The sequence below is a fragment of the Pyrgilauda ruficollis genome, unplaced genomic scaffold (genome assembly GCF_017590135.1).
Source record: "Pyrgilauda ruficollis isolate IOZ18807 unplaced genomic scaffold, ASM1759013v1 scaffold79, whole genome shotgun sequence".
In the NCBI taxonomy this organism is placed as follows: domain Eukaryota; kingdom Metazoa; phylum Chordata; class Aves; order Passeriformes; family Passeridae; genus Pyrgilauda; species Pyrgilauda ruficollis.
This window is the reverse complement of record NW_024529821.1, coordinates 4748034-4769794: the sequence shown is the minus strand read 5'-3', so window position 1 is coordinate 4769794 and position 21761 is coordinate 4748034. Positions and strand designations below refer to the sequence as shown.

General features: G+C 50.5%; 2 protein-coding genes across 2 annotated transcripts; one reads left to right on the top strand and one right to left on the bottom strand.

Moving 5' to 3' along the window:
* Window positions 1–477: 477 nt before the first annotated feature.
* On the bottom strand, window positions 478–9191 carry TBCCD1 (TBCC domain containing 1). Its single transcript, XM_041487063.1, has 7 exons — window positions 8841–9191; window positions 8609–8758; window positions 6974–7340; window positions 5915–6101; window positions 4809–5306; window positions 1531–1706; window positions 478–968 (listed from the first exon to the last, which is right to left on the bottom strand). Exons 1-6 carry the CDS (start codon window positions 9177–9179, stop codon window positions 1577–1579), a joined length of 1671 nt encoding a protein of 556 aa, XP_041342997.1. The 5' UTR covers window positions 9180–9191; the 3' UTR covers window positions 478–968; window positions 1531–1576.
* Window positions 9192–9476: 285 nt separating this feature from the next.
* Window positions 9477–21495, top strand: DNAJB11 (DnaJ heat shock protein family (Hsp40) member B11). Its single transcript, XM_041486807.1, has 10 exons — window positions 9477–9636; window positions 9886–10042; window positions 12827–12924; window positions 13828–13960; window positions 14884–15026; window positions 15607–15689; window positions 16172–16229; window positions 16718–16829; window positions 17346–17505; window positions 20631–21495. Exons 1-10 carry the CDS (start codon window positions 9569–9571, stop codon window positions 20693–20695), a joined length of 1077 nt encoding a protein of 358 aa, XP_041342741.1. The 5' UTR covers window positions 9477–9568; the 3' UTR covers window positions 20696–21495.
* Window positions 21496–21761: the final 266 nt, after the last annotated feature.

The following is a 21761-nucleotide window of genomic DNA, read 5'->3' as shown; positions in this document are numbered from 1 at the left end:
AGGAGCCAAGGGAGACCTTCAGAGGAATTCTGAGGCTGTGCACTCAAGAGCACTGTGCCTTCCCCTCACTCTCAGCTTGGATTGCTCTTCCCAAGGCACCACCAGCTGCTGCCTCCACTCATCCATGCAATGCCTTTGCCTATTTTCCAAGCTTATTTAAGTGCTCAGCTATGAGCACATCTCCTCAAAACACATCCCACCAGCACACGAGAATGGTGCTTATTCAAGCTGATAATCTTTATGAAAATTATGAGAGATAGCAATAGGGCTTGTATCAAAACATTGTGCCAGGGCAGCCTTCAAAACCTTCAGCTGCATGGCTGAAGCTTACAGGAGTTTTACTTTCAGCCTGGCAGGACTACATTCTTTTTTTGCTCCACTTTCCCCATAAATTAGCAGTGTCTCTCTCTGACAGGTTCACATCTCGTTAAGATAAAAGATGCTGTCCCCCTAAGACCAACTGTACAGGACACGTGCCAGGTTTATCCAACAAATCTGGTTTATTGACATTTGTCAAAACGATGCAACCATATACAAAAATTAATCTTCAAAAAGTGCCACCTTCATATTAAAAAAAAAAAAAACCTGTTTGATTTCACTCATTAAAAATTGAAACATTTCTTTTTCACATTTATAAAAACAGCACCACTGGTTTGTACCATGAGGATGCAGGTGATGCCCAGGGCCTGCATCCAGCTTTGTCCCAGGAAACCTGGTGTGCTGGACACCATGGACACTAACTGCTGTGACAGCTCTGCAACAAGGCACACTTCATCTTCCCCCAGTGCCATCCTGTTGGTGACTGCTACAGCACATTCCTGGGAAAGCAGCAATGCTCAGGAATCCCACAGCAGCCAGGCAGTCCCATCCACACCAGGGCTGGGTGTCAGATCCAGTGGGTGCAGGTGGGATGGCACAAAGTCTTAATGAGAACTGGGCTGAGTGGATCACTGGCTGTTCCCAGAGCTCTGGAACAAAATAAAAGGAGACAATTTTACTTCTAACACCAGAAAAAGAAAAAATAGGAATTCAAAGGCTAAATCAAAAATAAAACAATTTTCTAATGGTTTGAAACATGCCATGGCAGAAGAGCCCAATAAGGGCAGGTCTCCAGCTCCTAAACCACTTCTGCTTGGGAAGAATAAGTGAGAATTATCTAAAGTCTTATTGTAAGCATTACCCAAAGTCTCACTCAACTCTCTTCAGCAAAAAGTGAGATGGGTAGACATCAATACACAGAGTTTCTTTGAAAGAGCAGCTATTCCAATCAGTTTTATATCACATTATGTGCAATTTGCCCATCTGCCTTACAGATGCCTCCAACAAATCAAACTTTGCAACAAGGCCATGCTGAGAACACAGATTTCAGCTGAGAATGGGTTTTGACAGGAAAGTAAGAACTAAACCCAAATGCCAGGCTCTTGTGAGAACATTCACTCAGACTGAATACCTCTGCCTTGGCTGTCCACACCAACATGGGACAATTCTTGGGGGGAGAGAAGAAGCAAGAGAAAGAGGCCTTTTACTCACCTCCCTTTCCTTCTGCTGCCCAGGAATGTTATCCTGCCCAGGAATGTTATCCTGCTGCCTGCTTGGAGCCCAGGGCAGGAGGGACCAGGCTGTCCAGCTGCTGCAGGTTCCCTGTCTGAACCAGCCACTCATAGAATTTGTTTTCTACCACAGTCTGGAACTGTTTCCTCTGATCCCTGGAGCAGACATATCAGCAGGGAAATATGGAAAAATCACGTTTATTCACAGTATTATACTTCTACCATGTCTCCACTATCCAAACAAGCCTCCAAATGTATCAGGAAGAGGCAGGCTTGGCTCCTGAACATTGCAGAGACAACCAGAAAAGGTTTTTACTGAGTGAATGTGATGCTAATGAACACCAAAGGCAGAACCTGGTGGAGTTGGAGAAGTCATACAAAATTCCCCATCCCACCACCACAACCACCCTGCTCCAGGGCTGCCTCCACTTTCCCCTCAGGGCACAGCTGAAAAACTGTCTGAAAAGGGAGAAAACTAAGATTAGCAACCAGTGCTTAAACACTAAGGACACGAAATTCTGTTCTGACAGCACCAGAGAGGATGGAGATCAGGGGAAAAATGCACCTATAAACACATCTCACATAATTTCTGTTGCTCAAATGAACATTTGAGGTGTTTTTGGCAAGCCTATCAGGGTGGGCCACTCAGCTCAAGTTAACAGGCACTGGTCAGATGCCCAAAAGCATCTCCAGAAGAGCATCCCAGCCCTCTGGGATCAGCTCACATATGGTATTTCTTAAGCCAAAGGTGGCACAGGTGTTGAGTAGTTCCTGATGGACTTTTCCAAGGAGTTTACACAATTAATTTCTGAACACCAATGAAATGTGAACATTTTTCAATATTCTGGAGATTTGATGTGGGTTTGCTTTGAACCCATTCCTAATTTGATGTGCTGACCCCATTCTGTACTGGGAAAAGCAGGAAACCAGCTCCAGAGGAGACCACAAAGGGGAACAGAGGGATGGAGCACCCCTCCTCTAAGGAAAGGCTGGGAGATTTGGAATTGTTCAGCCTGGAGAAGAGAAACTTCAGGGTAAAATCACTGTGGCCTTCCAGTGCCTGAAGGAGCTACAAGAAACATGGAGACTCTGAAAGAGCCTGAAGTGACAGCACAAGGGGGAATGGCTTCCTACTGCCAGAGGACAGGGTCAGATGGGGAATTCCTCCCTGTGAGGGTGCTGAGGCCCTGGCACAGGTTGCCCAGAGCAGCTGTGGCTGCCCCTGGATCCCTGGAAGTGTCCAAGGCCAGGCTGGACAGGGCTTGGAGCAACCTGGGATAGTGGAAGGGGTCCCTGCCCATGGCAGAGGGTGGAACCTGGTTGGGTTTTTAAGATCCCTTCCAATTCAGGCCATTCTATTCAGTTTTGCCCTACTCACCCTCAGACAGGCTCCATGTATCCACACTCTTTTTTCAAGTTAAGGCTGCTGTCTGTATGTTCTATTCCATTTGAGCCATTCCCCAAAAAGCAGGGGTTTGGAACACAAACTAACCCAAATTCCTCCCCAGTGAACACAAAGGCAGTCACTTCTTTCTTCCCTTGTGGATTTATCTTCTCCAAGAGCTTTTTCTCTACCTTGATCTGCTACTGACCCTGAAAGACTTTCTGTCTGATACGCTCAGAAAAATGAATAAACAGGATTTTATGCTTTTGCAAGTTGTTCCTCAAGCTGTCTTCTTGGTCCTGTCTTACTGGGGTTTTACTTTCAGCCTGGCAGGATTTACATTCTTTTTTTGCCCCAGTTTCCTCAATCAGACAACATCAACTTCTTGAAAGATGTCTTCTTATTTCTAACACTCTCTTTCACCTCCCCGCTCGAGCACAGCAGCTTTTTTCTTTCTACAAGCCTGATATCCTGTTTGCTCTAAGCTTCCTACTTGTCTCCCTTCTTGTTTCCCTGCCTGCAGGAGACAACAGACATTTTCCACTGTCAGCTGCCCAGTTTCTTTTCAACAAGCCTCTAAACTTGCCAGAGTTTCCCCCCTTTTACGGAATAAGCAGCGAGCTCTTGCCTCCTGTGACTACAGCAGATGACAGCAAATCTAAGCACATCATCCCCATTTCCTCACATTTCTTCCACAGGAAAGTTCTGACAGGCCAAACTCCTTCCCAAAACTGTGGAGGGAAGCAGCAGCCCAGGGAGAACAAGAGATGTTTGAAATGGGGTTTTATCCCCATTCTGTGCTTGCCAAGGAAGCTGGGCAGAGGATTCCATGTGATCTACTCCAGAGGAATTTCAAAGTTACTGCCCAAAGGTGATCTGCTGCAATGATGCACATGCACATTCCCAGCTCACCTCAGCAAGGGCTGGGACAGCCATTTACAGCTTCAATCCCAAGGTGAAGGCTGAGCTAAGAGGGACCCCAGGCAGCCCAGGGTGCACACCCAGCCCTGACCCAATCCACTGCCAGGGTCGATGGTGGATCCCTCACCTCAGCAGCACCTGGGAGTGCTTTTCCTGGAGTCTCACAAGCTGGGAAAATGCAGCTATGAGAAAGCCCCTCCTCAGGAGCAGCATGGGGAGGGAGGGGATTGTCCCCCTTCACTCCACTTGGTGAGGCCCCATCTGCAGAGCTGCCTTCAGCTCTGGGATACCCAGCATAACAAGGATGTGCTGCTGTTGGAATCCAGAGGAGGCCAAGGAGGTGTTCCAGGGGCTGCAGCACCTCTGCTCTGGAGACAGGCTGGGAGACCTGGGGGTGCTCAGCTGGAGAAGGAAAGGCTCCAGGGAGACATCACAGCACCTTCCAGTGCCCAAAGGGGCTCCAGGAGAGCTGGAGAGGGACTTGGGACAAGGGACTGGAGTGACAGGACATAGGAGAATGGCTTCCCACTGCCAGAGGGCAGATTTAGATCAGATATTGGGAATAAATCCTTCCCTGTGAGGGTAGTGAGGCCCTTGGCACAGAAGCTGTGGCTGCCCCATCCCTGAACTGTTCAAGGCCAGGTTGAACAGGGCTTGAAGCAACCGGGGATAGTGGAAGGTGGCCCACAGCAGGGGGTGGAACAGGATGAGCTTTAAAGTCCCTTCCAACCCAAAGAATTTTGGAATTCTACAACCCTGAGCTATGCCTGTGAGTATTAGTCTTCCCACCTTACCAAACAGAATCCCAGGATTGCTAATTACTAATGCTCTAGGACTGGCCTGTAAGACATGGCTCACACAACCCAAGCCATCCTTCAAGGATTTCTGTGGAACCCCATCAAACAACCCTCTGTCCACGTGGCTGAGCTCTGCCCTTCCTGGGGGACACTCACCTGCTCAGCCCTGCCTCCTTCACCATGCGCTGCCACACCTGCACCTTCTGCTCCCGCTGGCTCAGCACCTCCTGGTACTCCTGGGGAAGCCCCCCGGGGGTCTCTGTGGTGTCTCCTTCCATCTCAAAGGGAATCACAAAGGTGTAGAAGTCTGAGGGGGGCAGGAGCCGGAAGAAGCTGGTGTCACCGCTGTCCCTGCACACCAGCATGGGGCTGTCCCAGTAGTTTGGCAGAGTGGCCAAGCCCACCTGAGCCATGTGGTCTTCCAGCATGGGATAATGGGTGTGGAAAGGGGCAAAGCTGACTGCCCTGTTCCCCGAGAGGATGAGGGGCTGCGTGGGGGTGAGAGTGTGGAAGGTACAGCCCGTGGTGGACGAGAGGGACAAGCGATGGCAAACCGCGATGACCTTGACGTTGTCACAGCTCTGGACGTGCACCGATGTCCCCACGGGGCCCAGGACAAAGGTGCTATTCCGGCACTTCTCGATGGTCACGGATCTGCCAGGGAAATACAGGACCATTAGGGTTGGAAGGAGCCTCCATCCAGTCCAAGGAAGGGTGACCTGCAGCAGGTGACACAGGAACGTGCCCAGGTGGGAATTGGGCTTGGAATGTCTCCAGAGAGGGAGACTCCACCTCTCCCCTGGGCAGCTGTTGCATTGCTCTGCCATCTCAATGGAAGGAAGTTCTTTCTCATGTTGAGGTGAAACTTTTTGTGTTTATGGCCATTGCTCCTTATCCTGTCTCTGGCACACCTGGAGATCCGTGTATGGATTGATGGGATCCCCTCTCAGTCTGGTTTTCTCCAGACTAACCAGCTCTCCCACCCTTTCCTTTCCTTGTCAGGGAGATGCTCCAGTCCCTTCATCATCTCCATACCATCCACTGGACCCTCTCAGGAGCTCCTTACCCCTCCTGGGGAACCCAGACCTGAACACAGCACCCCAGCTGTGCCTCACAGGGCTGAGCAGAGGGGCAGGATCGCCCCCTGACCTACTGGGAATGCTCTTCCTAACACCCCCAGGATCCCATTGGCCTCCTGGCCCCCAGAACACACTCATGGTCAGCCAGGAGTGCAGCTGTGTCCCAGGAGAACCCAAACTCACCGCAGAGGGGACAGCAGGTAAATGAAGGACTCGTTGCAGCGATGGATTCTGACGTGAGCGCCCACCAGAGTGTCTGAGCTCTTGGCCAGGGTCTGCCTGTACACCTGGCTCATGATCACCATGGGGGACATCTCTGGCACCAGCCGGGCACTGCAGGCAATCTTGGCTCTCCTGGTTGTTCCTTCCACTGCAAAACAAAGCCCACAGAAGTTCTGGGTCCAGCAATCCCTCAGGAAAATAATCAGCCTCAAAGTTCAAGGATGGTACATCCCACAGCAGTCACACCATCCCTGATGCCTCCTGGGCAGGTCAGCAGCACGAGGCACCAGAAATTTCAGAAACTGAGAGACACTGAAGGATCAAAACCACTTCAAGATTACTTAGGAGCAGTCAAAGCCTCCCACAAGCAAAGAATCTCCAGTTCCACTGGAGATGAACGCAAGACTCACCTTAGCAAGAAGATCCTGAGGGTAGGTTTTAAGCAGGAATTGTGTGTTTTAAAATAGGAAATGGACCCTCTAGGGTCCTTAAGCCTTAAGCCCTTCCCCATCCTCCCTAACCCACTGCCCCTTCTGGGATCCCACAGTCAGGGAAACAAAACATTGAGTTAAATTCCTTATCCTAAGGGGGAAAGTGCCTTGGCTCCACTGCCATATCCCTGAAGAAGAGGGGCTGGATTGGAGACAAGGAAACTTAGACCAGATCCCTGGTCAGCAACAAGAGCTGAGTTCCCATTTCTGGGGTTACTTTTCCTTAAAATTTTATTTACACTATTTATCTAGATTTATTTTTCTGTATTTCTAAATTTATTTCTGTATTTCTAATTCTATTTCTATTTTTTGATTTCTCTACACTTTTGTATTTCAATTTCCATATATTTCTGAATACTTCTGCTTCTACTTTTCCATACTCCTACTTTCTGTAATTCTGCATATTTCTATATATTTCTATTTTGCTCACATATTCCCATTTCCCCCCACACCCCAATGTCTCCCCACATCCCCATTTCCCCTCATATTTCTGTCTTTCTAAGAACACCCTCCCAGCAGTTTTACCCACCTTGCTGTGCCCACGCCAGCTTCTTGCCAGCCTTGATGCAGACAGACACTCCCAAGGGATTGGCAGTGAGGGAGGAGCGCAGCCAGCTCTCCAGCTTGGGCAGGGAGAAGGCTCTGGAGCCCTTGGAGTACCCATTGTGGCTGTGGCAGGGCTGCCTGAGGGCCAGCTCGTGCAGGGGCCGGACGGTGCCCGAATTGCTGACGGTGCCCTCCAGCAGGAAGCTGAGCGCACGCACGGCTTCAAAGGACACCAGGCTGCTGCAGCTGGAATGGGAAGAGGCTGAGAGCTGCTCTGGCTCCAGCAGCAGCTCCAAGATATCCAAGAGGTGGCTCTGAACAAAGGCAAGGTGCTCCTGGTCGTTCCAGTTCTGGAGAGGCAGGAAAACACACAAGGGGGTGAGTTCTCCAAGCTGAGAAGCTCCATGGCCATCACACCATATCATATCATACATACAAATCACACATCATATCATATCATACAAATCCTTGCTCAGAACCCTTCCAGAAGAAGGAAAGCCAGTCAGGCACAGTGCTCACTCCTGCTGCTCTGCTCCCCCAAAGCTGGAAAGACACCTCCTCCCAAAAACTCAAAATAAAGCATTTCATTCCAACTCAAGTACCAAGTATTTCCTTCTAGAGAGCAGCACCAGGCTCTTCTACAGTCCTACAGAAACCCAGGCCACTGCTGCTGGCGTTCAAAGGGAGGACACAAATCAATAACTGACACTCAAGGTCTTGGAGCTGCTCCACTGGAAAATCCCTGCAGCTGGGCCAGACCTGCAGCCAGGTTTCAGTGCCAGGATAAAAAGCAGAGGGTCATTTCTCCAATAAACCAAAGCCTCTGAAAGAATCCTTGTTTCAAATGCTAAAGGGCTCCAGCCCAAAAAAAAGCAGGAGACTGCAATTGTGGCAGAGCTTCATAAAGCTGACTTTTGCTGAAGGAACACAGGGCTGTGATTGCACCTTGTCCTCACCACTTTTGTTCAACGTTTCAGGATAAAGTTATCCAGCTCCTATTTTTAATCACTCCAGCTTGCCCCAAGCTACATTTCACCAGCTCATCCTGCTCACAGCAGCACATCTGTGCCAGAATTCCAGAGGTTGGCATGGCCTTGCACAGGGTTGCAAATTGTAATGCATTCTCCCGCACAGAGCTGCCCAAAGGACACATCCAACTCACTCCTTCCTAAATATCTGGCAGTATCTTAAAAGGAAACAGCGTTTCCACATGGTTCATCTACAGCTGAACAATCAACTCCCCTCTCAGAAACAGAACGTGGCACCCTGGAATCCAAAATTCCACGCTGGATCACGGGAAAGGCACTATGAGCATGAGGAGAGCTGCCTGCTTGACTAACAAAGCAAAAAGGCTGTTCATTCTCAAAAGGAGACTCGCCAAGACTCTCAGGGAACATCCAGTGGGCTTTGGACTCCAGGAAAGCCTCGTGGAAAACTTTGAAAAACCTTTTTATAAACTGTAGAGACGGAAACAGCTTCGCCTCGTTACCAGGGAACAGGAATTCTGCAGCTGGACCCTTGCTCACAGGTGAAACCCTCCCAGGAACAAACCAGCCCCTTTGCAAGCCCCCTGAGGGCAGTTCCTCCTGCACGGGGAGAATCCCGGAGGCACGAGTACCTTATTGCTGCTGGCCGACTTCCCCGGCAGCCTGGGAGACTTGGTCCTGGGGCTGGGCCACTCGTCGCCGAGCAGAGAGCGCCGCAGGGACACATTGTGCAGCTGCTGCACGTACAGGAAGAGCAGGAACTGCAGCGTGTCCACGGAGAGCTGGAGAGCACGGGAGAGAGAGAGAACTGTCAGGCCGGGCCGGGCTGCCTTGCGGCGGGCTCGGGGCCGGCCCGGCTCTTGCCTTGCTCCGCTCCCGCTCCAGCTCCTCGGCGCTGGTGCAGGCCGCCTCAGCCTCGGCCCAGCGCAGGCGGAGCGGCGGGGCGGACCCGAGGAGGCTGCGGAAGAGCTCGAAGTAGAGCCAGGCGATGTCGAGGCTCAGCTGCAGCTTCCCGCAGGCGATGTGCCGCCAGCAGGGCCAACGCAGCCGCGGGAAGCAGCCCTGGTCCGCCCGGGCGCGGGCGTAGGCGGCCGCCTTGCGCAGGTAGTGCGGGGTGAGGCGGGCGGGCGGCGGGGCCGGCAGCGCTCCCACCAGGAACGGCTCCGTGCGCACCCACAGCCGCACCGGCCCCGCCGCCGCCATCGCCGCCGCCGCCACTTCCGGGTTCCGCCGCGGGCACCATAGAGACGGCCCTTCCCGCCTGCCGGGAGCCGCTGCCCATTGGCTGAGACTGCTGGAGCGGGGGCGGGAAGAAGCTATGCGCTCTCTGATTGGCTGTTAGGAAGGAAGTCACCCTGGAGAGACGGCGGGCGTGGCCGGCGCTCTCGGCGGCGACGCTCCGGCAGGCGATTGGCCGGCAGCGGTGAAGTGTGAGCAGCCCATTGGCTGGCGGGGCGCGGCGGCGCGCTCGGATTGGCTGGCGTGGAACACCCCGCGCTGCCATTGGCTGGCGGCGGCCGCCGGGGCGCTGCGGTGCCGCCAGGACGCGCCGCTCCCGCCGCTCCCCCTCAGCCGGCAGGGCCGGGCCCGCCATGGCCCCCGCCTGGATCGGCCGCCTCTGCCTCCTCCTGCTCTGCCTCTGCGGGGAGGCCGCCGCGGGGTGAGTGCGCCGCGCCGCGCCCACGGGCCTGGGGGGTCCGCCTCAGCCCAGGCCGTCCCCTGCTCGGGGTCGGCGGCCGCGGCGCTGACGGGACCCCGCTTGCTTCCCCTCATCGCTCTGCTCTCTCCTGTTTCCCCTCGCCCCTCTCGTCTTCCTCCCATGTCCTCTCCCTCCCCTCTCTCCCATCCCCGTTCTCCTACACGCCCTCCCCGTTCCCCTTCCCTCACCTTCTCTCTCCCCCCACGGCAGAAGAGACTTCTACAAGATCCTGGGGGTGTCCCGCGGCGCCTCCATCAAGGACATCAAGAAGGCCTATCGCAAACTGGCGCTGCAGCTCCATCCCGACAGGAACCCCGACGATCCCCGGGCGCAGGAGAAGTTCCAGGACCTGGGCGCTGCCTACGAGGTGAGGCCGGGAGCCGGGAATGTCCTCCCCGGGCTGGGAAGGGTGGATGGGGCTCACAGTAAAACAGGCTGGAGCTTGGCCTTTGAGACTCGTGAGGATTCATCCTGGAGCGTTCAGGGGGTGGGAAAGGAGGTTTGTAGGGAATTAAAGGCTCTTCCCATAGGATGCAGCTAGAATCCGTCCTTCCCCTGTTACCGTGTGAAATTCCATCTTCCCCCTGTTAATATATTGAATTCCATCCCACATCTCTTATTATCACAGAATCCCAGGATGGTTTATGTTGGAAGGGATCTCATTCCATCCCTTTGCCATAGGCAGGGATCAAATTCCCTTCCTTCCTTCTCCTTCTCATCAATTTCCATCCTCCCCCTATTACTACACCAAATTCCATCCTGCCCCTGTTAATACATCCAGATACTCTCCCAAATGAAAAGCAAGGATCCAGAGCATACCAGGTTGCTTGGAGAGCTGTTCCTGCCAGAGGACAATCCAACACCTCAGCTCTCTCAGCCAGGAGGAAGCCAAGGCACCAGCTTAAAGTTCTTTGGAATTTATTCCCAGTTCCTCAAGGGAGGAGTGGAGGTGCAGCAGCTCCAAGTGTGTGTGGGGCCTGGCTGGGATTAGTCTGAGCTGATGGCAAGTGAAAGGTGCTGGCCTTGGGTTTAGAGGATATTAAGTGAGAAAAGTAACTGTGGGACACAGCAGGATTCCTGTTATTCCGTGCTGATGTTGTGGCATGCAAATGATCCCCCACACTAATAGCCCAGTGCAGTAGATAAATCAAATACAGATTATTGTATTGCCCAAAGGTGTGAAGTCAAAGCCTGCTTTCCTTGGCTGTACGTACACAGTGATGGAATGCAGGCTGTTTCCTGCATGCTTTCTGTCCTTTTTGTCCTCCTCCTGTCACTGTTGGACTCCTTCTGCTCCTGCTCCCCCCTGTGCAGCAGAGAGACCCAGAGGAAGATGGTGCTGAGAAATTCCATTGGCAAAAATTCCTAGCAGGGACTTGCTCTTTGGTTGGGAGCTTGGGGTCCTTTGGGAAAAACCCAGCTGCAGGGAAAAGGGTTTGTAGCCTGGCTCCTGCTTCCATCCCTAGTGCTCCTCAGATATGCAAATATTCCTCAAAAGAGGAAGTAGGAGAACCAGCTGGCATTTATTTCTCTGTGTTGAGAAAGAAAACTGTTCAATTTTGTTTTCTCTCAGAGCTGGGACCCCTTTTTAGTTCTGACTTAAATAAACTAGCTTTATTATCACAGGAAAAATGACTGTAAAGATATTTTTGTGGAAAAAAAAGGTAATCCCCTATCATTTGCAGCAGCTCAGGATTGATGCACGTGGAGCTGTGAGCTTGGTGCTGCTTCTGTGATCTGGGATCTTGTTGGCACTTTCTGCTGGCAAAGGATTTCTCTGCCTCTTCCTCAGGTTCCAGGTGGTTTAAGTGTTTGCCAGCAGCTGAGATTATTCTTTCTGTTTAAAAGCTGAGTGAAAAAAATGTTTGTAAAATCTAATCAGAAAGCCAGTATTGATGTGTGTGAGGTTTGGGGGAAGCTTTTGATGCCCTTCCTTGCCAGGTCTTTATCTGTGTTTGGCCAGGAGAGCTTGGAAATCCTTCTACTGAGTTAGCTGTGGGACACAGTGAGTTGATTTGGTTGTTTTGGGTGAAATGGAGCCAGAATTGGGTGACCCTTACAAAGCAGAATTTTCCTCACCATAAAGCCTCTGTTAACAGCACTGCTGCTCAGGGTCTGGGTAGCTGATTATGGCAAAGCTTTCCCAAAAAAATTGAGGGGAAAGTAGGTTATTGAACCTGCTCAGTGTCTTCATTTTCACAGGCTTGGTGATTCCAGCCCAGAGCTCCATGCCCTGAATTCAGCTGTTTCAACTAGGAAGGAGACTGATCCCAGGAGAGGGAGCTGAGACTCTTCTACACAGAGTCATGAGTCTCAGGATGAATTTGGGAGGGGTTTCCGTGGGAATCTCAAGTGGCAAAGGGACAACTGAACCCTTACCTGCTGGGTGGAAGTAGTGAAGTCACTGCTGATTTTCTCCCTGTTTTCCCATTTACCAGTGGTTATAATTCCACAGAATCTCAGCATGGTTTGAGTTGGGAGGGACCTTAAAGTCCCACCCCTGCCATGGGCAAGGACACTTTCCACTATCCCAGGTTGCTCCAAGCCCCGTCCAACCTGGCCCTGGACACTTCCAGGGATGGGGCAGCCACAGCTTCTCCAAACATCCCAAATTCAGCTGATTTTCATCTTTTAGCTGCTTCTCCACCTGTTGAGTTGCTTCTCCATCTGTTCCCACTCCTGTACAGCCTTCTGAAAGCCAACCTGCCATCTCTGGCTTTTCCAAATATGATCAATGGGGGTGGAAGGGCAAGGAAGACTAAATGTGATCAGAGACTTCTGGATCTCTGAGGCAGGAAAGAGCAAAGATCAAAACTTAGGAAATAAATTTGATGCTTAAAAGTCATGGCTGAGACATAGGAATGGTGGTATGTAATGGTTTGCCTCAGCATGTCCTACTTTGTAGAATTTGAGTTTTCCTTCTGATTCTTTTTTTAATATTTAAGATAAACTCAATGTTTATGTTTTCCAGGCTGCTCCTGCTTTTTTTAATGAATGAAATATACTTGTTGTGTGCTTAACTTTCCCAGACAGCACAGCAAGCAGGGCTCCTGTAGAGTCCCCAGGGAAAAGTGCTGGGGGCCCTCAGAGCCTTGTCCAACACCTCCCCTCAGCTCCAGATGAGCCTTTCCTCCATCCCTGCCTTTTCCAGGTGCTGTCAGACGAGGAGAAGAGGAAGCAGTACGATGCCTATGGAGAGGAGGGCCTGAAGGATGGGCACCAGAGCTCCCACGGAGACATCTTCTCCCAGTAAGGAGTTTTAACCCTTTTGGGCTGTCCTGCAGCTGCTGCTCTGATTCTGTGATGCTCAAGCACCCTTTTGATGGGGTTTTTACCTGGCCCAGGGTCTCTGATGTGCAAGTTGAGAATTTGAAAAAATACATTTACAGTGGGTATCCCACATGCAATTTCCAGTTTTGGTGTGCCCCACTCCTTGCTGCAGACAGGAACCAATAAATACTGCCCACGTGGGCACCTCTGGCCACTGTGGGTGATTTTTCAGGCGCAGCACCTGCTTCAAACATGTGGAAACTTTCTCAGGTTATCTCCGTGTGTGATTGGGGTTTAACCTGTTGTCACTCATCACTTTGGGGACACTCTTCCTTCTGCAAAGCAATGCTGTGGTTACTTGCACAGCCCCTGTAGAATTTGGAGCATTAAAAACCAAAGGCACTCGCACATTGCTTGGACAGAGCCTGATTTTCTGCCCCTTTGGATAAATTTCCCCAGCTCCTGTAATCCTGGGTGAGGACTTGCACTGCTGCTCTGCTCTGTTCTGAGGGACAATGTGCAGGATTCCTAGGGAGTTTTCCTCATCCCTCTTCTCCTCAAACTACTGTAAACCATCCTGCTAGCAGTGACTTGTAGTGCTACTCAGAGAGTTTACAGCTTTTGGTGGTGGCAGCTGAGCAGCAGTGCAGTGTGGAGAGGTCAGATTTTGAGTGTTCTGCTCCAAATGTTGGTGGTTTTTAGTGCAGAAAACTCTTCCAAAATGGCTGCTGTGTTTGAAGACTTCAGTTGTGTTCTGTAGGAGCAAGAAGAGGTTCTTGGGTTTACTCTGGAGCTTTAGGACTCTGAGGAGGCTGCTTTTTAGTGGAGTAGAAGCATTTGCCCAGAATTCCTTCCTCATCTAACCAGTGTGCTTAACTCCAGTTTCTTTGGGGACTTTGGATTCATGTTTGGAGGAAACCCTCGCCAGCAAGACAGGAATATTCCCCGAGGAAGTGACATCATTGTGGACCTGGAGGTCACACTGGAGGAGGTGTATTCAGGAAACTTTGTAGAAGTAAGTTCACTTGTCTCAGTGTTTCTTGTGTTCCAGGTTTGAGGTGCCTGACCAGAGTTCAGAATATCTTATCCCAAAAATTAGAGCTGAAATAGATGCTCCTCTTCTGTGTCTGGCAGTGGAGGATGTTGTGGTGCTATTTCCTGTAGTTTATTGAAGAAAACACACATTTATTCACCTTTTGCATCTGGCAGTGTCTCCATAAAGTGTGATAATACTGATTTGTTGGTTGTCAGTCACCAGCTCGGCTTGATTAGTGCAGCAGCCCAGTTGGAAGAGGTGTAAATTGTCCCTCTGTAGAATGTAGGGATATTTGAGGGGCTGCTCATAAGCTTCAAATTCACTTTGCAATTCTTGTAAAACCACATTGAGGATTTTTCAGTCTCCTTCTAAGGCCAAACATGTCACTGCAAGTTTCCAGATTATATAACTGAGAAAAGTATGTGGAAAATTATTATCTTCTTTCAAGCAAGCTCCATCTCTGGTGCTGACAATCCCTCCTGTCTGCATGTTGGCTTCCCCTTGGTTGATTTTATGCTGTGGCTGTTGGGGGAACTCCAGATAATTTCCTCATTGTGTGGGACAAGGAAGTGTCATAACCAAAGTGTGGGGTGTTCCACCCCAGTGTTACCTTTCCTGTGTGGAAAAGTGTGGAAAGAGAATGGCAATAGTGATGTCAGAGAGAGTTTTTTTGGTGTTTAACATGTGATCACAAGGAGAAAACTTGTCATTGTTTTGCCAAGGCCACATTTGCAGCTGTTGTGGCAGCACCACACAAACAACATGTCCCTGCCCATGGCACAAGGCTGGAATTAGGTGTTCTTTAAGGTCCCTTCCAACCCAAACCATTCTCTGTTCAGAGAAATCCAGACCCTTATGGAGGCCCAGGAACACTGACATCAGCCTCTCCCTCTTCCCTGCAGGTTGTCAGGAACAAGCCAGTGGCAAGACAGGCACCTGGCAAACGGAAATGCAACTGCAGGCAGGAGATGAGAACCACCCAGCTGGGGCCTGGGCGCTTCCAGATGACTCAGGAAGTTGTTTGTGATGAATGTCCCAACGTCAAGTGAGTTTGGTGCTCGTTCCTGCTCCACAGAATCCTAAATTCCGTGATTTTATGTGGTGACATCAATATAGGGATGTGTATTCCAAAACCCACCGCTAGGTGGGGGAACGCGCCTGTGTTCCCAGGGAGAGCCGGGGACTTTGGGAAGGTTTAACACCGGCTTCTCATTTCCCGGGAGCCACTCTTGATTCTTACATCTGTTGGATGTAGAGCTCCCCAGTTTCCTCTTCCAGCCTTTTATTCCTTGCACAGTCACACTGCAGTGGAAGTTCCACAGCTGAATCTGAGTGGGAAGCACACAGCTGGGAACAGCTGGATATGGAATGCCATGCTGTAGTCACACCCCCTGATGGTGACTGTGTATTTGGGAGCTTACAACTTCACCTTCTCTACTGCCTGAGTCTGAGCTCACCAGAAAGGCAGCTGTGGCTCTCTTGCTTTAGATGTGAGCAAGGAGAGCATGTGTGAGCTTGTGGGGGTGTTCTCCTTGCCGCAGGGACGCAAATTAAAAATTGAGATGAAGTTGAAATAAATAAATAAAGTTGAAAACTGAGTGCTGGGTTGCTCTTCCCATTTTCAGGCTGGTGAATGAGGAGCGGACGCTGGAAGTGGAGATAGAGCCGGGGGTGAGGGATGGCATGGAGTATCCCTTCATTGGGGAAGGTGAGTGTGTGCTCAGCTCTGAGCTGCTCCTCCTCCATGGTTCTCTGGCATTGGCAGTGCCAAGCCCCCCATGTGGCTGGAAGTGCTGTGTTCTCTGCATGTGCTGAAATCCAGGAGCACGTTCCTAGTCTGGATAACACAGTTCCACTCCCTTGGCTGGGAGTGGGGACATGCACAACACCTGAGCATCTGCTCCAGGCTTGAGCCTTTGGAAGGATCCCCTCTGCCCTTCAGTGACTAAAGGACATCATTAACATGCAGACAGGTCTTCCAGAAAAGCAGAGGTGTGACCTTGCTGAGGCAACACCCATAAAGCCCTAAGCTCTTTAGGAGATGTTTAAGCAGAATTTTGGTCATGTAAAGGTCAATTAGTTGGGTTTTTTTTCCTTTAACTTGTGAGCTGCAAGTCTGTAATATCCTGCTTGTCTCTCCACTCGTGCTAACTATTTTCTTTAAACAAAACTTTTCTTTCTCCCCCACAGGTGAGCCCCACGTGGATGGGGAGCCAGGAGATTTGCGCTTCCGAATAAAAGTTCTTAAGTAAGTCTCCAGCCTAGTTAGGCTCTTGCTTTGCCAGATGGAGCTTGTCATTCAGCAGGGCAGGTGCAGGTCTAGCACTCAGGGCTGTACAGGATGCTCAGCCCTCATGGTGCTGGAGGAGCTGGACTTGATGCTGTTAAAAGTGGAATTATCAAAGTATTTTATTTTTTTGGCTTGAATTCGCCATGTGTGATTCAGAATAAATATCTCATTTTTTCTAGCACACAATCTTGTAAGGAAATGCACTACTAAGAAAATTGCTGTGTGAGTCAGGACTTCTTGCCACACCTCACCACTCAGTGCCCTTGAAATAGAAAAGACACTTATCAGTGCATATCTTACACAGGAAAATGAGGCTAAATTTGATTCATTCCTCACTTCCCCTCCTATTTTTGATTTCTTCAAACTCCCAAATAGAAGGAAAGGAGCTCAAGGACCTGTTTCCCCTCTGGTGAAGGAGTAAAGTTGAATGGCTCTTATTTCCACAGGCACCCAGTGTTTGAAAGGAGAGGAGATGACTTGTACACAAACGTGACAATCTCGCTGGTCGAGGCACTGACAGGCTTTGAGATGGATATTGCCCACTTGGATGGGCACAAGGTGAGGCCCAGGGTGTTGTGTGCATCCCAAATTCACCTGCAGCTCCGTGCTGAGGGTTGGCTTGCTCAGGGTCTGGTTATCTACAGTATTCCCTCTGTTGGAGCATTCCAGGCCAGTGGACTCTCTATGAGGGGTGCACAGTGTGTGCCTCACTTCCTGTGAGCTGTCCCAGCAGAGGGTGGTGTTAGTTCTGGCATGTGTCTGGTAAAACAGCCTGGACCCATGGGATATCACTGGTTTTGGCAAGGAATCAATGCCAGTTGGAGCTTTCCAGTGGGTTGGAAAGAGTGTTGGAGTATTGGAGTGCACACACATAACATGGGCTGCCCAGGGAGGTGGTGGAGTCCCCGTCCCTGGAGGTGTCCAAGGAACATCTGGATGTGGCCCTCAGTGCTGTCTTGACAAGGTCAGAATCAGTCTTGGCTTGGACTCAATGATCTTGGAAGTCTTTCCCAACCTCAGTGATCCTGGGATCCTGTAACACCACTAATGTTCTAAATTTCCTTTTCTCTCCAGGTTCACATTGTGCGGGATAAAACCACAAAACCTGGCGCCAAGCTGTGGAAGAAGGGAGAAGGTCTTCCAAACTTTGATAACAACAACATCAAAGGCTCCCTAATAATCACCTTCGACGTGGAGTTCCCCAAGGAGCAGCTGACGCCGGAGCAGCGGGAAGGTGCGTGCCCAGAGCCCTCAACCTGAGCCTGGCACAGCTCCTCCAGGGGCTGGAGCAGCCAGGAGGGGCTGTCCTGTCCCTGTGCCCCTTGTCCAACATATCACAGTTGGCTGATGGCCTGTGATGAACTCCCACTTCCCTTGGAAAAGAGGAAGCTTGGCTGCTGTAGTTGTGGCTGAGGTTGGGATGTGCTGCTGCTGGAATGCAGCTCTTGGCAAGTTTGCAGGTGTTTTGTTTTGGTGCTGCCCATCTGTGTGACCCCACAGCCTTGCTGGGCTCAGCCTCTGTCTGCTTTGCCTTGGCTGGAATGGGATCACAAAGGGTTTTCCAGCCCCTGCTGCTACTTTCTTGGAGGCAAGACTTGTGGAAATCCCTCTGCTGCTGAGGGTAAGGAATGTCACACTGTGTCAGGAGAAGGGTTGTTCCTTCCCACAGCTCCTTCCACCCTACTCCCTCTAGGACAGATCTGCTGCTCAGCTTCAAATAGAAACCTGATGAACCATGTAGGAATACTAAAATTCCCAGAAGGGTAAATCCTTAAATCCTGTACTCCCAGCAGGGGGAATTCTTTGCTCCAGCAGCCTCTGTGGTTCTGCTGCTCCACATCAGAGTAGGAATCAAGGGCCTCATCCTCTGCCACAGGACAAAGATATTCCTGGCATGTACTAGTGCAGCTCTTCAGGAAATCCCCATCCCCAGAACTTCTTCCAGAGCTTCTTCTGAAGTGGATTGACTTCTTTAAGTGGATTTCCTGGACTCCTCAAGTTTGTAGTGGGAAGCCAAGCGCTGGGTGGGTTTTATTCCAGTGCTTTGGCCACATTGTGCCAGCTGCCCTGTGCAGTCCAGTTGGTGGCTGCAGCTTCAGATGTCCTGAGGCTCTTCCTGCAGCTGTTTGGGCTGGGAGGTGTGTACCTCTGGGCTGGGCTTAGAGTGATCCTGCTTCATGGTTTTATCCCTGTGCTTTCCCTCTTGTTCCAAGAATGTTGTACAGGGCACAATGGCCTCATCACTGTGGAGTCTCAGTCCAGGCTCTGCTGCCCTTCCAGAAGCTTCATCAGGCAGTAGCAGCTCTGAAACAGATGTGAGGTTATTCCAACTGTTGCTCTTGGCAGTTTAGAGGACACTGGGCAAGGAGCAGTGACAGAAGCCTCCGTGTTTCTGACAGAATTGCTCACACACCTCTGCAGATATCCGGGAACAGGGATGATGGCACTGGCATGGGTGTGTTCAGGCACAGGGCCTTGGGTGTTTCTTTCCCTCCCAAAGCAATTCCACATTTCCCAGGGGAAGCTGACTGGGTAGGCAGTCAGATGCCTTTCTGTGTGCTGGGTATCTCCAAACATCCATGATATCAGGAGTTTTATGAGGGAATAGGTCTATCCCTGTGTGTGGCAGCAACTCAGTGTACACAATCAATGGAAAACTGTGGGCTTCAGAATTCAAAACATCCCTTTTTTCCTTATTGTTGGCAGTGGTCCTCATTTCTTATCTCCTGACCACATATCCAGCTCCTGGGGCTGTCAGAAGATAACTGCCTCCAAGAGCACCACCCCCAGCTTTGGAGTCACAGAAATAATATCCCTTCTTTCCTGCAGTGGGACTTGGTCACTGCTGATCAGAGCTTCCTCTCCCTCTGTACTGTAACCTGTCACTTCTAGTTGGTATCAGCAACATCTCAAAGGAAAAATTGACTTCAGGCTCCAATAAAAAGTGCCTGAAGTGCAGTAGCACCAATTGTTAGGATTTCTGGTTGGAATTCCTGATTAAACCTCGGGTACATGTTGAAATATCCTGTGCACTGCTGAGGGTGTTCTGCCAGAGGTGTGGGAGCTGCTGGGAAATGAGGTGTGGGATGGTGCTAATCCAAATTTTTTCAGGGTTCCTGGAGCACACCTTTCTCCAGTTACAGCCTTCCTTTTTAAGAACCAGACATCCAGGAGCCACATCCTGTCACCCACCAGCTGGAAAGTGACTTGGAGGCTCCTCTGGATGCAGGAGAGGAAGTGAATTTGCCTTGGAGAATGACCTGTTCCTAATAATGAGCAGCTTCTAGACAGGGGTTCACTTTGTCCTGGTGTTCCTGAAAAAAGTTCAGGAATCTCTGGTCATCAGGCAAGGAACATGAAAAGCTCTTGCCTGGCAGAGAGATGTCATGCTTCCAGTTATTACTTCCAGGGCAGTTTTCCAGTACTTTAACAAAGCTACTGTGACCCTTGTGCATCCCATCACTGGTTTTCAAGGACAGTAGAATGTGTAGGCAAAAAGGCTTAAGGATAGACAAGCAGGACAAGGGTTGCAGGGAGACAAATTGTTTTTTAGCAGGATTTCCTGAAGGATTTGCATGCCTGAAAGGTTGGAATTTTCTTCTGTACAAGTAAATTGGTTGGTTTCATTACTGATAGTCAATCTAAACCTCCCCTGGAGCAACTTGAGGCCATTTCCTCTCATCCTGTCCCTTGTTCCCCTGAGCAGAGTCTGACCACCCCCGGCTGTCCCCTCCTGTCAGGGAGTTGTGCAGAGATAGAAGGTCCCCCCTGAGCCTCCTTTTCTCCAGGCTGAGCCCCTTTCCCAGCTCCCTCAGCCACTCCTGGTGCTCCAGCCCCTTTCCCAGCTCCATTCCCTTCCCTGGACACGCTCCAGCCCTCGATGTCCTCCTTTTAGTTATTTAAAGGTTGCCCACAGTGTTGGGAGTTTCCCTCTGTTTTGGGCTCAGTGGTTTTTGAGGCTGCTCTGAGCTGTGTCCTGAGGGGCTCCAGGGCAGTGAGTGACCAGGCTGAGTTAATCAGAGGGGACTCCCTCTCTAATCTCTGGAAAAACAGTGACACATCCACCCTTGCCACTCTGCTTCCTCTGCTCCATGTGGGCTTGCCCTTTAAGCAGCAGTGGAGACCTGCCAGCCCTTCCCTGTCGTGCCGTGCCGACCCCAGGAGATGAGCTATTATGGATTTAAGGGCTGACTCACTCCTTAGCCTGTTTGGTAACAATTTGATACTGACAAATCCTTGAACTGCCCATTCCTTGGAGTGTTTAGTGTATGGGATTTCAGGAATGGGGAAGAAGTGCTGGAAGAATCATCCTGACATCTTTGCTGTGCTCTGCGTGTGACACTCTCCCTTCCTTTGCAGGTCTCAAGCAGCTGTTGAAGCAAGGATCAGTGCAGAAGGTCTACAACGGATTGCAGGGATATTGATGTGTGGAAAAACTGGACTTCCCTGGAAATGCAAAGTCAGATTTGTTTGCAGTCTTTTCTCCTGCCCAGTGTAGAAGGGGGAAGAGGGAGGGGGGCAATGGTTGAGGTTTAGCTCATCTTTGGTTTGTAAATTATGGAAGTGCTCAGAGTTTGGGGAAATACTTTTTCAGGACATAACTGGTGCTGCCTATCATGTTCCACGTCCTGGAACAACAGAGATTCCTTGAGCAGGAAAACATAGGTGGGGAAAGGAGTTTTAAATTCCACACAGATTGGAATTCCGGTTTTTAAATATATTTTGATGTGACTTTTCTTGGCCATCTCAACATATTTTCATAGCTGCTCCTGCTTTTTATGTCCTTTGTGTAAATTTCTTCCAAATTCCTGTTGTTTTGGGGTGATATTTTTAAGGCCAGCCCTTCCTCCCCTTCCCCTCTGAGTCCAGAGTGCGGTATTGGTTGAGAGTCTGGTTTTGGGGCAGGAATACTGATGCTGTTGGAAGTGCACTGGACTGTGTTAGACCCCAAAACTGGTTGGGAAAAGAGTCTTTCAAGGCCTCTGTGGGCTCTCCTAACTACCAAGTCCCCAAAATTGGTCAGAAATTTGAAGTTGCACCAGTTTAACAGAGACTCCTTGGTCATGGTGGAATTTGGGAATGGCTCCTCATGGCCTTGGTTGTCCCTCGTTGCCCCCACATGGAACCAGTCTGGAAAAGCTCCCTCCCCTCCTGCGCTCTGTCCTCCGTGAGGACGGGTGAGGCTGATGGGAATAAAGTGTTTATTGGAGTTGGAATGGCAAAACCTCCCTGGTGATGTGTTTCTGGGACAGACCTGGGCTTCCCTCTGCCAGGCAGCAACAGAAATCATGGAATCAGTAAGGCTGGAAAAGCCTTGTGAGGTAAAGTGCAACCCAGCGCTGCCAAAGCCACCTTTAACCCATGTCCCCAAATGCCACATCCACACGTCTGTTAAACCCCTCCAGGGATGGGGACTCCACCACTGCCCTGGGCAGCTGTGCCAGTGCTTGACCACCCTTTTAAGGAAGGAATTTTCTTTCGTATCCAATC

Coding starts and splice junctions, on each gene's coding strand:
- TBCCD1 (XM_041487063.1), bottom strand. CDS start 9,179: ATGGCGGCGGCGGGGCCGGTGCGGCTGTGGGTGCGCACGGAGCCGTTC. Junction 5,307..5,914: donor TACCTGCTGTCCCCTCTGCG/GTGAGTTTGGGT, acceptor TTTCCCTGGCAG/ATCCGTGACCATCGAGAAGT. Junction 1,707..4,808: donor AAGGAGGCAGGGCTGAGCAG/GTGAGTGTCCCC, acceptor TGTCTGCTCCAG/GGATCAGAGGAAACAGTTCC.
- DNAJB11 (XM_041486807.1), top strand. CDS start 9,569: ATGGCCCCCGCCTGGATCGGCCGCCTCTGCCTCCTCCTGCTCTGCCTC. Junction 13,961..14,883: donor ATTCAGGAAACTTTGTAGAA/GTAAGTTCACTT, acceptor TCTTCCCTGCAG/GTTGTCAGGAACAAGCCAGT. Junction 15,027..15,606: donor GATGAATGTCCCAACGTCAA/GTGAGTTTGGTG, acceptor TCCCATTTTCAG/GCTGGTGAATGAGGAGCGGA.